This window comes from Lathamus discolor, chromosome 2 (genome assembly GCF_037157495.1).
Source record: "Lathamus discolor isolate bLatDis1 chromosome 2, bLatDis1.hap1, whole genome shotgun sequence".
Lineage (NCBI taxonomy): Eukaryota > Metazoa > Chordata > Aves > Psittaciformes > Psittacidae > Lathamus > Lathamus discolor.
The window spans coordinates 54049498-54064480 of NC_088885.1; the positions used below are offsets into that span (position 1 = coordinate 54049498).

General features: G+C 45.3%; 1 protein-coding gene across 1 annotated transcript in view; it reads left to right on the plus strand.

Annotated features, from left to right (window-relative positions):
• Positions 1–284: 284 nt before the first annotated feature.
• The window catches only part of ACVR2B (activin A receptor type 2B), a 96589-nt gene continuing 81890 nt past the window's right edge, over positions 285–14983 (plus strand). The window contains 1 exon segment of the mRNA XM_065669263.1: positions 285–372. Coding sequence (XP_065525335.1) covers positions 321–372 — 52 coding nt within the window. The 5' untranslated portion in view covers positions 285–320.

Consider the following 14983-nt stretch of genomic DNA (forward strand, 5'->3'; position numbering starts at 1 on the left):
CCGGGGCCAGGCAGGAGCAGGTCGAACCGTCCGGGGCTGTTCCTCTCCACTGGATACATTTTGCAACTGCGAAGGAATTAAATCCGATTTTTTTTTCCCCCTCTCTCCCTCCCCCCCGTCCCTCCCCCCTCCCCCAGGATTTTTGCCTTTTTTTTTTCCTTTTTTTTTTTTTTTCTTTCTTTTTTAAGCGCGAGAGAGCGCGGGCAGAGCCTCGCGTCTCCCCCCTTCTTTCACTCTCTCGATCTTCGTATTTTTATTTTTGCTTCCCTTGGGGATAGAGCGGCACACGAGGGGGAGGAAAAAACAACAAGTAAAGGAATATGATTGCTTCGTGGCTGACTTTCGCCTTGCTTTGTGGAACTTTCTGTGCAGGTAAGTGCATTTCGGTGTGTTTACCTCCCGCTCGGGCTTACGGTCGCCTCTCCAAATGCAGAATTGAATGGGCCGTGCAATTATTTGCAGCCACCCTCCGAAACAGAGCGGAGCAACCAGCGAGCCTGCGAACTGGGGAATGGCCCCACCGGTGCCGTCTGCTTCATTTGCTTTATTATTACTGGGGGGTTTGTTTGGTTTTCTTTCTTTCTTTTTGCTTTTCATCCCCTCACTCCCCCCTCTGTTTTCTCCCTGCTCGCAGGACGAGCCTTCCCGTGCTGCTGCTTTTTGTTCCCTTCAGGCAGCCTGTGGGAATTAATGGCAATGTAAACACGGCGCGATATCGAGGAAACTTTACAAAAACGGGCATTTACTTTTGGGCGGGTGCTACCAGAGTGGGGCTGGGGGGGGGGAGCCGGAGAGGTTGCGGGGGTCGGGGATTGAGAAGTTGGGAGCAGCGGGAGGAGACCTGGGGGTCGCTCCTGAATGGTGCGGGGCCGCTCAGGTAGTAGCCATGTGTGCGCTCGCTCCTGCCGGGCTGCGGGTGTGTAACCTAAGGGAGGTGGAGAGGAGCTCCCCTCCCTGGTTCTTAGAGGACACCCACCACCCCCGCCCCGCTCCCTCAGAGCCCCCCGGGCTACCGCGGTCCCGCCGGGGTTTGCCTGTTAGCGCGAAACGAGCCGTTTGGGGCTGGCTGGCGCTGGGGGGAGCTGGGAGAAAGTTGGGATAAAGGGGGTGTGCGGAGCGGGAAGGGGGTGCCTGGGGGAGCATCCCCCGGGAGGGGGCTTTTGTGGCGGAGCTGTATTTGTTTAGTGTGTTTTGCATCCCATCTGTTTTGTGGAACTAGACTGGCCCCCAAACTTAGGCTCCAACCCGCGGGGTGCGCGTTTTGCCGGGGGGCGCGGGGTGGAAGTTAGCCGAAAGCCCGGGCACTGCCGGAGGAGCTATGGGAGCCCCAGGCAGCGCTCCGGGGGGGTGTGGGGGGTGTGTGTGTGTTTCTCCGTGGGGTGCCCCATCCCGCAGCCCTCGCGGGGGTCAGAACCCCTGTTTCCCTCCCCAGCACTGAAAACGCGGGCACGCTTGAAATCCCCACGCTCCCCACTTTCCCCCCTTGTGTTTATTTTTGTAATTATTATTTTCCTCTCTATTCCTTTTTATTGTTGATGCGCACTCCCCAGGACAAACCACGGCGGCAGCAATTTTGCCCTCCCCGGCCCCCCCCCGCCCTTGCTGGTCACCACGACCCCTTGACACCCCCCCCTCCGAGGTTGAGCCCCCCGCCCCGGCTCTCGGCAGTGACTTGTTTCGGTACCTCCATTTCCCAGCCCGGGGCGAGGGGGTGGTGGTTGGATTTGCGGGGTGGGGGGGAGGCTGTTTGTGGCCAGGGAGGGGTGCTGCTTGTGGCCGAGGGTTTCCCGGGGGCAGGGTGTGGGAGGCGGCGATGCTGCAGCCGTGCCCTTTCCCTGCTCCGCGATGGGCAGCCGGAGAGTTCCCGGCGGCTTTGCCATCGCGGCTTCATTGTATTGCAAAGTGGGTGGGAGTGGGAGGGGTTCCCCGCGTGTCCGTGTCCCCCGGCCCGGGGAAGGGGCTGCCCGGGGGGGGCGGCGGCGGCGGGGCCGGCCCCGGGGCGCTCCTGCAGCCGGGCTTCCTTTGTTCCGAGTGCCCATTAAATATGCACTGCCACCGCCTGCCTTTGGCATTATAAACACTGCCATCGCTTAATTATTTTTTAAGTCACACCGAAAGTGTGAGGCGGGGAGGGGAAGGCAATGAAAAGGGAGCGGGCAATAAAAATACATGAAAAAAAAAAATGGATTTGATGGGGAGCAAAGGCAGCTTGGGCTTTTTTATCTGATCGCTGGGACACTTGTACGCAGCTTTGTTTCCATGTGTTAGGAAGGGGGTTGTGCGGTCTTGTATTTACATAGCAGTGCTGAGGGAGAGCAGGTATTTTGGAAGAAGCAGGCTGTGTGTGTGTGTGTGTGTGCCATCAGTATTCGTGGTGCTCGCCGTTGCTATCATCACAACAGCTCTCTTGGCTGGAAAATTCTATTATGTGCATAAAGGAGATTTATGGTCAATGTATTTTCTTTCCATATATCTTGGAATCCTTTTATCTCGGGTGATTCAATAAAAGAGATGGCTTCCGGGTTGGTGGTTTTTTGTTTTGTTTTGTTTTGTTATTTTGTTTTTGTTTTGGGTGTGGGGTTGGGTTTTTGTTTGGTTTGGTTTTGTTTTTTAAGCCGATCCTATGGCTGTGTGCATATAGTGGTAGAAATGGAAGTTGGAGGAGAAAAAACGATTGCGTTAAAAAAAATTAACCCTGAAAGCTTCTTAAATGTATCATGTTACGAAAAGGATAACGTGATAGGGCATAACTATGCTGACTTTTTCTCCTCCCCCTGAAAACAGAATAAAGAAACCCTAGAAAATGAATATAATTCTGTTTATTTGGAAAGGTCCCCTGGAATCGTTAAATCAGTGCATTAGCAATTCTGTAAATCCCTCCCTCTCTTTTAAAGCTTTTATTTATGAGTATTTATCAACGTGATCTTCATTGTCCAGCTTTTCCTAAAGCTCTTCAGTCAGGGGGGAAAAAATAAACAACCTCAGATACCCACAGTTGCAATGTGTTGCTGGGATTCGTAGCACCCGGCTTTGCTTGGAGTATGTCTTTTGTGTGTGCGTACATGTTAGGACTCTGAGAAAGTGGTGGGCTTTTCGAAAATCGCTTGACCTCCATTGTTGATGCTTCTCTCATCGCTACCTTGGCTGGCTGTAACAAAGCAAGCACGGGCTGCTGTTCTTTGCAGAAAAAACCCAAACCAAAAAGAAAGAAAGAAATCTGTTAGGCTTAATTTTTGGAATACTGAGGATTCATTGAGGAAAACATTATGTTCATTTTTAGCCCTTTGTTTGCAAATTTTTGTGCAGCCCAAATGTTCGGAAATCATGTTTTAATCTATGAGCTTTAGAAAATACAGAAGGTGTAAAAGGATTTGTCTTGCAGAATGCATTGCTAGCATGTTTTCCCGAGCCATTGCATTACTTTTATTTTGGTGCAAGTTTAAGTAATGCCATGCAGCAATGAACTGTGCTGCAAATGGATCTGGTCTCCTCTTTCACTGTCTTGTATTTATCCTCTTGTGCTTGAGAAGGGGAATAAAACTGGCTTCATTAGCTTGCTAATTAAACACAATGAAGTGCATGGCCCAAGGTTAATGGCAATGGCCTTTAAAAACACAGAACTCTTGAACAGGTGTTTGAGAGATATATTTTTTTAATCTGTCATCAAATCTAGATAATTATACCACCGAGATAACCATTGTCACAGTTCTGTGGAGAAGAAAATGCTATGTTAGACATGCGAGTGCGCAGTGTATTATTTTTAGTGGCTTTATTTATAAACACCTCTCCAGGTCCTGCCCAGCCTGTGGTTTAACTTCCCTTTCCCCCCTCCCTCCCTTCACCATTTCAAAGCATCTTCTGCATGTTCCCTTTGGTATAGGCTTTTGTAGATGAGGTAGGGTTAAAAATTCAGTATCCCTGGACAGGAGTGAGAATCTCTGTCAGCCTGGGTAGTTAGCTGAAGTATTTACACACTGAAATTTCTGCCATTTCTTGTGGTTTTGAGCAGCCCATCCAGGCTCAAACGCTCCTGCTTGTTTGATGAGATAGTAAGAAACAGGCAATTAAAGTGGCGGTCTCTTACTCCCTGCATTTGAGCTGTCACCAGCCTCCTGTCCACTCTGGTCTCCATCAGCTAAAACATGCTTGTCAGTTTTTTTTTTTTGTGCTTTACATGACACAACAGTTGTAGACCTCCCCTGCTGCCTCTGAATAGATGGTAGAGAAGAAAGAAACAGGCCAGCCTCACTTTTTTCTTTCTTTCCTTCCTTTTTCTTTTTCTTTTCTTTTTCTTTTTTTTATTTTGTTCTATTTTCTCCCTCCCACTGTTTCCCCCTCCTTCTCCACCACACATGCACTCCTCACTTTGCGGCTCACCTAAAGGGGTTCCCTTACTTCACCAGTTCTGGGAAGCAGGACTGGAACACAGGCTGAGATGGAAGGGTAGCCTCTCATCTGGGCTGGGAGGGGTGGGTTTTGGAGTGTTGGTAATGGGATGATGAGACCAGCCCAGGAATCCTGCTGCTGTGATTTGCATAGTGCCTGTCCAAGGATTGGGTTCCTCTGCAAAAGCGTTGTGGTTGTGAAAGGAACCAAGGGATGTCTATCTTAATTTATCAAGAGTGAAGGAGGTCAATGGAAGAGACTGTTTGAGGCTGGGCATCCAGCAAAGGTGTGATTGTGTGCACTGTCCACATGGTGCTTGTTCCTGGAAAGCCAGGATACCTTAAAGGTAAAATAAATAGGAGTCAAAGTTACTCCACTTTTGGGCTTTGTAGGGAAAAGTGGTTTGGGTGTCAAATATCAAGGTCTACTTTGAGAAACATTTCTAAAATTTAATGTTGGTAGTAGTTGACCATGTGGAGCTGCACTTGATTGGTCAGATGGGATTTTAGCAGCGCTGCATCTTTCAAGCCCCAGAATATATAGCATCTTTCTACTAAATGCACTCAGGGCGATTATGTCAAGCTTAACGCAGTAGCTGTAGTCTGAAAATTGTGGAAGTGACTTGATAACTTGCCTGCTTCTAGCTGTGCATGACCAAGGCAAGGTAATTTGCTGGATGTCCCTTTTCCGGGGAATACTGCACCCTGTACCAGGCACACAGCCTGTCCTTACGGAGCTTCCCATCCCTCACCTGGAAATCTGTGTATGCAGCCCCACTGGCCAGGTGCCGAAGAAGCATTGCTGTGACTGGGAAGGGCAAAGGGAGGGGAGAGAATCTGGTTGAGTTCAGCGGTAACATAGACCCAAGTGAAAGCCCTAATGTGGTCTTGCCTTCAGCTTCAGTGACTGAAGAACTGCTTATGTGCTGGAAACATCTTGCAAGGGCAACTCCCATGAAGTCAGTTTGTTTTTGTTGGGTCAGTACCTGCTTCAGAGTTGGCTTTCTCATGCTGTCGGGCTGAAGGAGTGCTGTCAAAAAGGCATCAGTGTTATCCAGGCTTTTGGTCAGCTGTGGATAGCGTGGTGCCATGCCTCAGCACTACTGCGGTACCCCAGCTCCAGTGCTCTTGCTGTAACAAAACATTGTGGGAAGTTGGGAAATGGGAACTGCAGAGAGTAATCTCTGCTTTAAAGAGGTGTTGTCTTTCCCTTTCATCCTTCCTTGGCCTTTGATTTTAAAACTATCAGGGGGGTGTGATTTTCTTGCCTGGCCAATAGCAGCGCCTGCATCTGAATTATTCAGTGTAGCACTTGGCATTCTGCACCCTGTTCCCACTTAAGCTCTTTTTTCGCCTGTTCCTTCACGTGGGGATTTTCACATCAGTGAAATTGGATGTGTAAGAGAGGTGTTTGTGGCTGCAGCATTCACCAGTATAAGTTCTCCTCTCCCCTGCCTTTCCCCTCCATTAACCATTGAGGATCAGCTAATGTCTAATCTCTTCTCTTCATTATTACTTCATTCTGAAATAATTTTGTATCCCTTTAGTCATTTGTTCCTTTAAGGTATATTAAAAATAATGTACCTAAATTCCCTCTCCCAGATCTTCCATGTAAGTTTTCTTGGAGCCACTGAAGTCAGAGGGGCAGAGAAGTAAATTAAAGATGAAACACTCTGCCTGCATTCTGCAGACTCAGCACATTTTATTCTTAGATTTAAATACAACCATTGGTCCTTTTCACCAGTTTCATGTTCTTTTTCTGTGTCATCTTCCTCCTTTACTACAGTATAGCTTCAATTCAAACTAGAAGTTAAAAGCAGCAATTGTCAGTGTACACTGAAAATAATAATATGCTTCCCTCTAGCTCACAAGCGCCTCTTATTTTGCCAGTATTTGAGTCTTGTCTCCCTGATTATGTTATTGCATGTGGCATTGGTCCATCGCGCTACTTAAGAAAAAAAATACTGCTGATGTCTAGATGCCTTGAAAAATGCCGCTCCTCTTTTGGAAAGTGCTGTTTGTGTCAAGAGAAGGTCCCTGCCCCAAAAACACTGAGCAGAGGGGCCAAGTATGAGAAAACATTACTGTCTGCAAGTACTCCCTGCTGCATTGTCAGGTGGCTCACCCAGGGTCACACCAAATATTTTGTACCCATACCAAAAATGTAAGCTGCATGAGGAAGTGTTTCTGTATTGGGTGCGATCAGGCTTTGAGCTGGTAGCGTGCTCTGGCCATCTTATGTGATTTACATTTATTTTCTTTTGGTGACTTTGGAGGTGGTTGGTGTGTTTTGGCGCTTGGAGAAGATCCTTTCCATTTAGGTTGGGTTGCCTGCAAGCAGGGGACTGGCTCATGCGCACAGGTTTGTAAATTTAAATAGAGAAGAAACGTAATGGAAGGAGTGACCCTGTTGCTGGAGGAAGATGTGAATTATCTGTTTCTCATTAATAATTCTGCAATTTCCAGCTTGCTGTGCCATTTCATCACAGGTTTGGTTTTGTATTGGAGGAGAGTTCTGCGGGCAGGAGGTTGCTTGGAGGAAGGCATGGGGCTGGGTGTAGGCAGGGCTGCCTTGCAGGCACTGGGCAGGAGGCAGCCTGGACCTGAAGCTCACTGATGGGTTTGGGGGAAGCAGAGGTGTATTAAGGAGCTGAAATGAGCCTGTTAAAATGTTTGCACAGGAGTTGTTAGACATAAAACTTGTATCTGTGGATGTCTGCATTGTGCCCCTGTAGTGCATAATTTATGGGATGTAATAAAAGTTTATCGGGTATTCCCACCACTTCTATGGCAGGCATTTCACTGAGATCTTGGGAGTCAGTGGCAGGAGTGTTGCTCCCCATCCTCTTGGGTCCACAGCTGGAGCTCTGACCACCACAATGTCCTTTGTTGCCCACCTGGAATGAAATTGGCTGAGAAAAATGGAATGTTCTGGTATATTTATGAAATCAGAGGTATAATTTTGTTTTCTTTCTCCTATCTTGGTCTCATACTAATAGATCTATATGAGAGTCCATCCTCTTTATTTAAAGAGAATAAAGTGCATTCATGAACGGATGCAGTGCTTTGCAGTGTGAGCTACATAAATTTTGATCTAAATGGATACTCATGCAAATTAAGACTTGAACTTTGAACTCGACTCCTCTTGTCTAGTACGTACCATTATGTAAGAGCAGAAGAAGAGCAGAGGGTGTGTGTTAGTCCTCCAGTAAGGCTGGCAATGGAATGGAGAGATGTGTGTGTCTCTGGCACTATCCAGACTGATTCAAAATCCCGAGGATGTCCTGAATGAGCCCCAAACCAACAGCGGCAAAGGTGATTTTTAAGTCTATGGTAGCTGATGCTACTCTGTAGTGTCTTAGTACTGTGACTATATACCTTTTATTTAAAGCTTTTCCCACTGTAGAACTTGTTTTCTAACTAGTAGCAGAAGTTCAAATTTTCTGTGTGGTGCCTGTCTGTAGTGCTAGTGTAGTGCTTCTTCCTAATTTATTGCTTCAAGGTGTGAGATTATAAGCATTTGAGTAGATGAGAGGGATAAAGTTAGCTCCATTTGTGCCTGATCTATCAAATGGTCAATCTAGGTGGCTAACCCTTCTTTCCTCTGACATTACGTATTTAAAAGGCCTTGTGTAATATGTGCAGCTTTTTTAATTTGGCTTTTAGGAATATTTTGCTTATACATAATTTACCTCTGCAGACAGTTTTGAATGCCTGGGGAAGGGAGGAATGCAGTTGTGGGTCTGAAGTGATGTTCAATCAAGCTCTGTCTCCTTTTCGTGACTTTTAAAAAGCATTTCATAAAATGAAGGCATTTCGGTCTTTTAAAGCCTTTTAAATGCTCTTCCCATGTCTTACAGTCTGTGGCCTGCTTCTGCAGGCTGGTGGTTGTTGGTGCAGTTTGGCTGAGCTGTTTGAAAACTCCCCTTTCCAGTTGCCCTGTTTGCCATTGATACTCCTTTTTCTGGGAAAGGGGGGTTTTTAAATTTTGCACAGCTGATATTCAGGCTTTTCTCTGGGGCAGCAAACTGAGGTGTACACTATTAAAGTTGTAAGGAGACTATGGTACTGGTCTTGGAGGAGCTTGTGAGCTTTGTAGATGCTCAAGTGCGAGTAGGCGTTTGCTTTGCTTCAGACCTGTATGTTACTGTGCAGATTTGCCCAAGTCCCTCTGCTCAACAGAGGGCAGCTATGACTGACATGAGATGCTGCTGCTCAGCAAAGGGCAGATTTGTGGTTATCTTGGTAGTAGTCTTGTTCTGGCAGGTTCACTCTTGGGATGGCTGAGACGTGGCAATGCAACCTGTGGGTGCACAGCTCGCTTGTTTCTCCAGTTCTTTATTTTCCTTTCTGCAGTATGACAACCGAAACACAGAGGGTTTTGTCTTGCCACTTTAGTTCCTGAGCGTAATTAATGGGTTAAGAATGCTAATTCCCCTATATATGTGCAGGCTGAGAAATTCAGTTGTCCTTGGGTGTTCATGGTGGGAGTATCCAGTTACAGCTCAGCGGCTATTGGGTAGCTCTCGGGTGCACAAAAGTTTGAACTCAGAATTCCTTGCTTTCACGTGCACCCACGGCATACCAGCCGCTTTATTTTTATAGGGAAGTCTCTGCTAAAGCACATTCTTAGGCCTGGGGCAAGGCATTTTCCCAGATACCTATTACAGTTGCACCGGGTAACGCTCACCTGCTTGGCTTCTAAAAATTGAGTTTGGGGTAGTGATGATAGGCACTGTTGCTGACATACCAGTTCCCTGCTGTGAAATTCCTGTTTACTTAAGGAACCTGAGATGCACAGGGGATGAAGCTTAGCACAACAAGAAGGAGAAGAGGATGGTGTATTTAATGCTTGGCAGTGCCTTGCTGCGATGTTGGCCCTAGCTGTTGGCAGGCAAGGAGTTGTGAATGCCTGACTCCAGTGATTACAACAGAGCCGCAGCATCTCTGGCTGAGATGCTGCGCATGGACCCTCAGGTGGGGATGCTGTCACGGGTGTGCCCTGCCGCAGAGCTGCCCCTTCCGTGCTCTTTGGCTTCCTTTGAAGTATTTCAGAGACAAATCCTCTTTCAAGCAAGCAAGCAAAAAAAACCACCACAAAACAAAACAAAACAAAAACCCCAAAACAACAAAACAAACAAAAAGACCCCCCAAAAACAAATAAAAACCCTCACAACAAACTAAAATTTATGGAGATGAACATTTTTACCTGGTTGCTATTGTTCTACTACCTCACTGTTACAATAGACCTTAGTCCCTTCCTCAGAGTCCTGGAACATCTCTTTTTAAAGTGGAAGTGTGAAGCAGGGGTTTGTACGAAGGGCAGGCTTGGCACACTTGGTTATAGCAAGAAATTCCCATGTGGATTTTAATCACCTTTTGGAGTCTTTGAAGCGACATGGTGGCCCTCCATTCTTGATTTCCAGGCTTCTTTATGCAGGCAATGAAGAAAAGCAAAGCCTGATGGAGCATTTCTGATGAGCACACTTACTGTTGCTGGGCAGCTCCCCTCGTGGGTGAAGCTTGGTGGCACAAAGCTCATTCTTTCTGAGTTTTGATGGTGATGGATGAAAAAAAACACAACCCCAAAACAAAACAAACCCCCAAAACCACACCAAAGCAAAAAGGAAACACAAAAACCTTCAAACCCCACTGAACGTACGGTCCGTGCAAGTGTGTATCCACGCGGCTGTTGCCTGGCTGAAGCGCTGGCAGGGTGCCTGTTTGTGTTGGCAGGGAGTCTGGCTCGATGCGTCCGTTCCTGGGGGGTATTCTAGCATTTATATTGTACCTGAGATAACTGGGGAAGTCTTTTACAGATAATTTTTATTGCTGTAGATAATTTTCCGTAGATAGCTGCTTCAGTTGTCTAATGGGACAGGGTTAGTCCTGTTAAAAGCAAGCATGAGAAACCTTTATTTATTATTAGTATTATTATTAGTAGTAGTAATAGAATTTCCTTTCCCATGCACTCCTGTACAGATTGGCTATTTATTATGTAAATAACAGCTAAAAGAAGCCCTTCCAAGGTAACTGTAAGCCCCAAAGGTAAATGAGATCACTCCTACTCTGCTAGATAAGTGAGATGCAAGTGTATCTGGCTGTGTAACTGTGTCTATAGGCTCCTTGTCAATGAATTGCTGATGAAAGAAGAAACCCCGAGTGAGGTACGTGCCATTCTTGCAGCCTGCACTTGAGAATTGCCCTGTTGATGTCCCTAACACTTTTGTGCCTGGATATGGTTTTGAACCAGCTAATGTACAAAATATTGAAGTGCAATACGACAAGATAAAGTCTTCTAAAAATAGGTCTGAATATGAAAGCCAGGCAAAAACTCAGGGTCACGGGGGGAGGAAAGGGTCGTTTTACAGGCATTGTTGATAGAGTTTCAGTGTCCTGAGAAGGGAAGATGAATGTCTTTCTGTTATAGTAACAGCTGCTCTCTGTCCATCGGGATCTAGTGTTTGCCGATCCAGCTCATAATAATTAAACAAAAGAGTTATTTCATAGCAGCCTCAGTGGAGGATTTATGTTGGAATTTTATCTTTCTCCAGTTAAACTTTTCTTCATCCATTAAAGAAAAATACAAAGTTAACCTCTCACCTGGTCTGGGTCTCACCTCATGTCATATCTGACTAATTACTGCTGGGAGGAAACTAGACTTTAACTGGGCATTCAGAGTTAGAGTTAAAAAAACCTCAAACCTCCAAGTTTCACTAATACACTTGTCCTTAAAAAGCTCTTCAGGGTTTTTGTGTCCTGAATCTGGGAGCGGTTGGGTGACTCTCTGTGGCTGTTAATAGCTCTCTGCAATGTACAGAACTCTTTTCTTCTTTCCTCTTATTTAGAGATCACACACACACAAACCCAACACCAACCCCCCCCCCCCCCCCCCCTTGTTTTGAAAGCTAACAGCTAGTGTGAACAGCTCCAAAGGTGTCCCTGATGCAACCTGCAGCAGCATTTTTGGGAATGGACCTACGTTGTGGAAATGATGCAGTTAGCTCTGCAGAACCCCCTGCTATAGGTCGGGCTTAGAGGAGTCATGGAGGTCCAGAGCAAGGCAAAGCTTAGTTACTTGGTACCTTCTTGTATATTCAGCCACAGCTTTTAAGACAATTTGGGGTTACATCTGTACTCCAGAATACAGTATCTGGTGCCCACCTGAGCTCGATGGTAATTTTCGACCCCTGTCCTGTCCCATGCCCTGGGCATGGTCTGGGAGAGGCACAAGCCAGAGCTGTGTCCCTTGCTCCTCCTCTTTCCAAGTCTCTTACACCATTTCTGTCGTTTGTCTCTGGCCCTGCCGAGGTTTTCCAGAAGACTGCACCTAGAAATAGCTGGTTTGTAACTTTTTTTCATTGCAGTAGCACAGCTTTTTTAAAATACACCGAAGCTACCACTCCTTGAAGATCACAGGCTTGAATTTATCCAGTGCTGAAGCACCACAAGAGGCTACCTGAACCCTAGGGGTTCTGTTGCAATATTCTATCCCAGGTTGAGATACATGCCTCTGCGTAGCTGCCTTTTGAACCCTGTCTGTTAGAATCCATTTATCCTTCTCCAAAGGAGTATAGGCCTAGCTGGATGGTAAGGGTAAAACCTTTGCAGCTCTATGTTTATATTCATAATTTCCACTGGTGAAGTATGGATCTGAGACTTTCCTCATTCATTTAAACCTCATGGTTAATAGGCGATAGTGGAAATGTACCATGTACATGATCATTGCAGTGACCCGATTTCACGTGCGTTTCTGATCTAACTTGTTTCCAAAAAAAAAAAAAAAAAAAGAAAAAAGAATTATATATTAAATTGATTTTGGGAGCCCTGGGAAGGAGAAGGAAACCATTTATTTCAACCCCCAAATTCCTTTGAGCTGTAGAAACATTGTCAAAGTAATTGTAGCCTTTTCAATTTTTTCTGTGTAGATTTCTTTCTGTGTAGTCTCAGAAAAACTGTGCTCTGCTGATGGATGTCACTATTTTTTTTACTTGTGACAAATATCTCCCAAGGTATTGTTTGAGTGATGTAAAATTGGTTCATGTGTAAAATTCTAGCTTTCATGAATACTTTATCATGGATATGTGCATGCCAGCTTCTTCTGGATTAAGGTGTTATACCTTTAGTGGTTTGCTGCGGGATATCATCTTAATCATTTTTGCTGTAATTTAATCATCTTAATTAAAATTGCATTGAATTGTGGAAAGTAATTTGGGTCTGGAGAGCAGTGGGTTTTGTATTTGTATTTCTTTTTTTTTTTTCCTTGTTATAAGATGGTAATGGTCTTGGCAAGATTCTGCTAAAAATTAGCACGGTGTACGAAAACTCATGTTGCCAAGTTAGTACGGTACTTCTCCACCTAACTGTGGCCTTGAAGGGTGTAATATAAAAGGTCATCTTTGTTAGTGAACTGCAGGCTTCTCCTGTGAGACAGAAATCCATGTCCTTATCAAGGATGAAATCTTGGCTCCTTGGTTACAAAATTGAGCTTTGCTATAATTTGGTCATCATTAGGCTGTTTATTAAAGCTGTGGAACATGCTAATCAATCTTGGTGCTTTGCTTTCTTAAGCGTACTTCTGAATGTGGATTTGTGTTACGGCTTCTCATTCTTTTCCTGCTCCACAAACCCTGTGAAAGGGAAGCGTCTAAAGATGAGGTGGATGAAAAGTTGCTGGTTTCCCCTTTTTGGGGTGTTCTTTGCCCAGGAGGTTCCCATTTGTGACGGTGGTTTTGAGAGCTGGGATATTTGACCTCCTCATCTTCTTGTTTTGAGAAGAACCAGGAGGAGACCATTCTCAAAAGAGCAGCCACTTGTTTGGTTTGTGCTGTTGAACTAGAAAAAAACCCAAACACATAAAATGCACACAACTTCATGAAACCAAAATTTAATTTAAAAAGTGGTTGGCATTACCTTTCTCTTCCTTTAAACTCAAATAAAAGGGTTTACTTTTTTTTTTTGGGTGGGGGAGAGAACAATCCAAAAACCACAACAAAACAACCCCGAATAGATTTCTGTTTCTGCGGCACATGGTCATGGGGCAGAATTGTGGGAGGTGAGAAAAGTGGGGTTTTTGTTCTTTCACCCCTTATTTGTGCTCTGGGTTACATCTTATGATGCTGGCTCTCCAAGAAGAGTATTTTTGTGTTTCTGACTTGTGTATTGTAAAACATAGCTGGTGCTTACCATGTAATTTTTCAGTTGTAGTTTCTTTTAACCATCATATGTTTTTCTAGTTGGATAGATAAATGGATCTTCGCTACTTTCTGGACACTTAGATCTGATTTTGTACGGCTATAAGAGTTAGCCTTGTGCTTTGCAGAACTTCATTCTCAAAATTTTGGCAACTCTTAAATTTTGGTGCCTTCCATCACCTGTAGTTTATGTTAGAGTAGATGATGTGCTGGAAGTGACTGTGTCCTTGAGATACTTGCCAGCGTTAGAAACTTGCAAAGGCAGGATCAGCAGTGTTGGATCATCACTACAAAGCACTGTTTTCTGTAATATCCCTGCCAACCTCACTTTCATACATTTTGAATATGATAACCTGAGAGCACCACTCCAGTGGGATGCGGAAGTCCCATTATTTGCATGTACAGATAAGGACCAGAGCAGAGAGACATGCTCTATGAGAGTGATGGATGGACCCTTGGTGGTGTTTGGGCAGGATAAAGTCTGTGGTCCCTGATCCCCAAAGACAGCAGTTTGTATGTGGGCTTCTAGATCCCTTCAGCGTTCCTATGCTGGGAAGTAGATATCTACAGTTGTTATTATTTTAATAATACAGCAAATAGATGGCTTCACCTCAAGCATAGATGCTGTGACGAATGCCTAGCTTTGCAGTTGATTGGTGCGCATGCTGTGGCTCTGATCAGAGTAACACGTTATGCCTTTAAAAATAATTAAAAACTGGGAAAGAGGCTGTGCTTGTGGATGAAGAAACCTCTGTTCAAGGACTTCTGGCATCCAGCAACTTATCTCAGGAGTCCTGCTTTTCCTTGAATCTGCTTACTGTGAGCTCCCAACCTCATGCTAGTGCAATCATTAGTGGCTTGTTGGTGCATGGGTGCGTGCCAAAGTGCTCAGTGGCATTTTAGATGGGTTGCGCACCGCTTTACTTGCAACCCCTTGGTTGGTACTTCTCCAGTTGCTCCTGGAGATACACATGTGCTTTTCAAGAGCTCTCCCCAGGGTTCACCGGTTTGAGCAAAAATTTCTCTTTGGGCAGTTATGAAAACCAAGTGTTTCTGCTGTGAAGGGGCAAGCTTTCCTGGACAGCAAGATTTTAATGAAAGCATTAGGTTATGAATGTGTCATCGTCTTGTTACTGTGCCTTACCGTTTGGCATCCTGTTGGTCTAAGGTAGTTTGACTGTCTCCAGCCTTAATTGAGTGCTGCTTTCAGTATTTATAAACTCTACAACTGTCAAAACAAGCCAAGCCTCCAGGTGCAGCAATGGCAGTGGGGTTGAAGACAACGAGTTCTCTCTAAGAAACATAGTCTATTATGCACTGGGTATAAATCAACCTCTGAATTGTGGATGTTGGGAGGAAGATTTCCTTCGGGACCTGTAATCCAGAATCAGCCTCCTATAAATC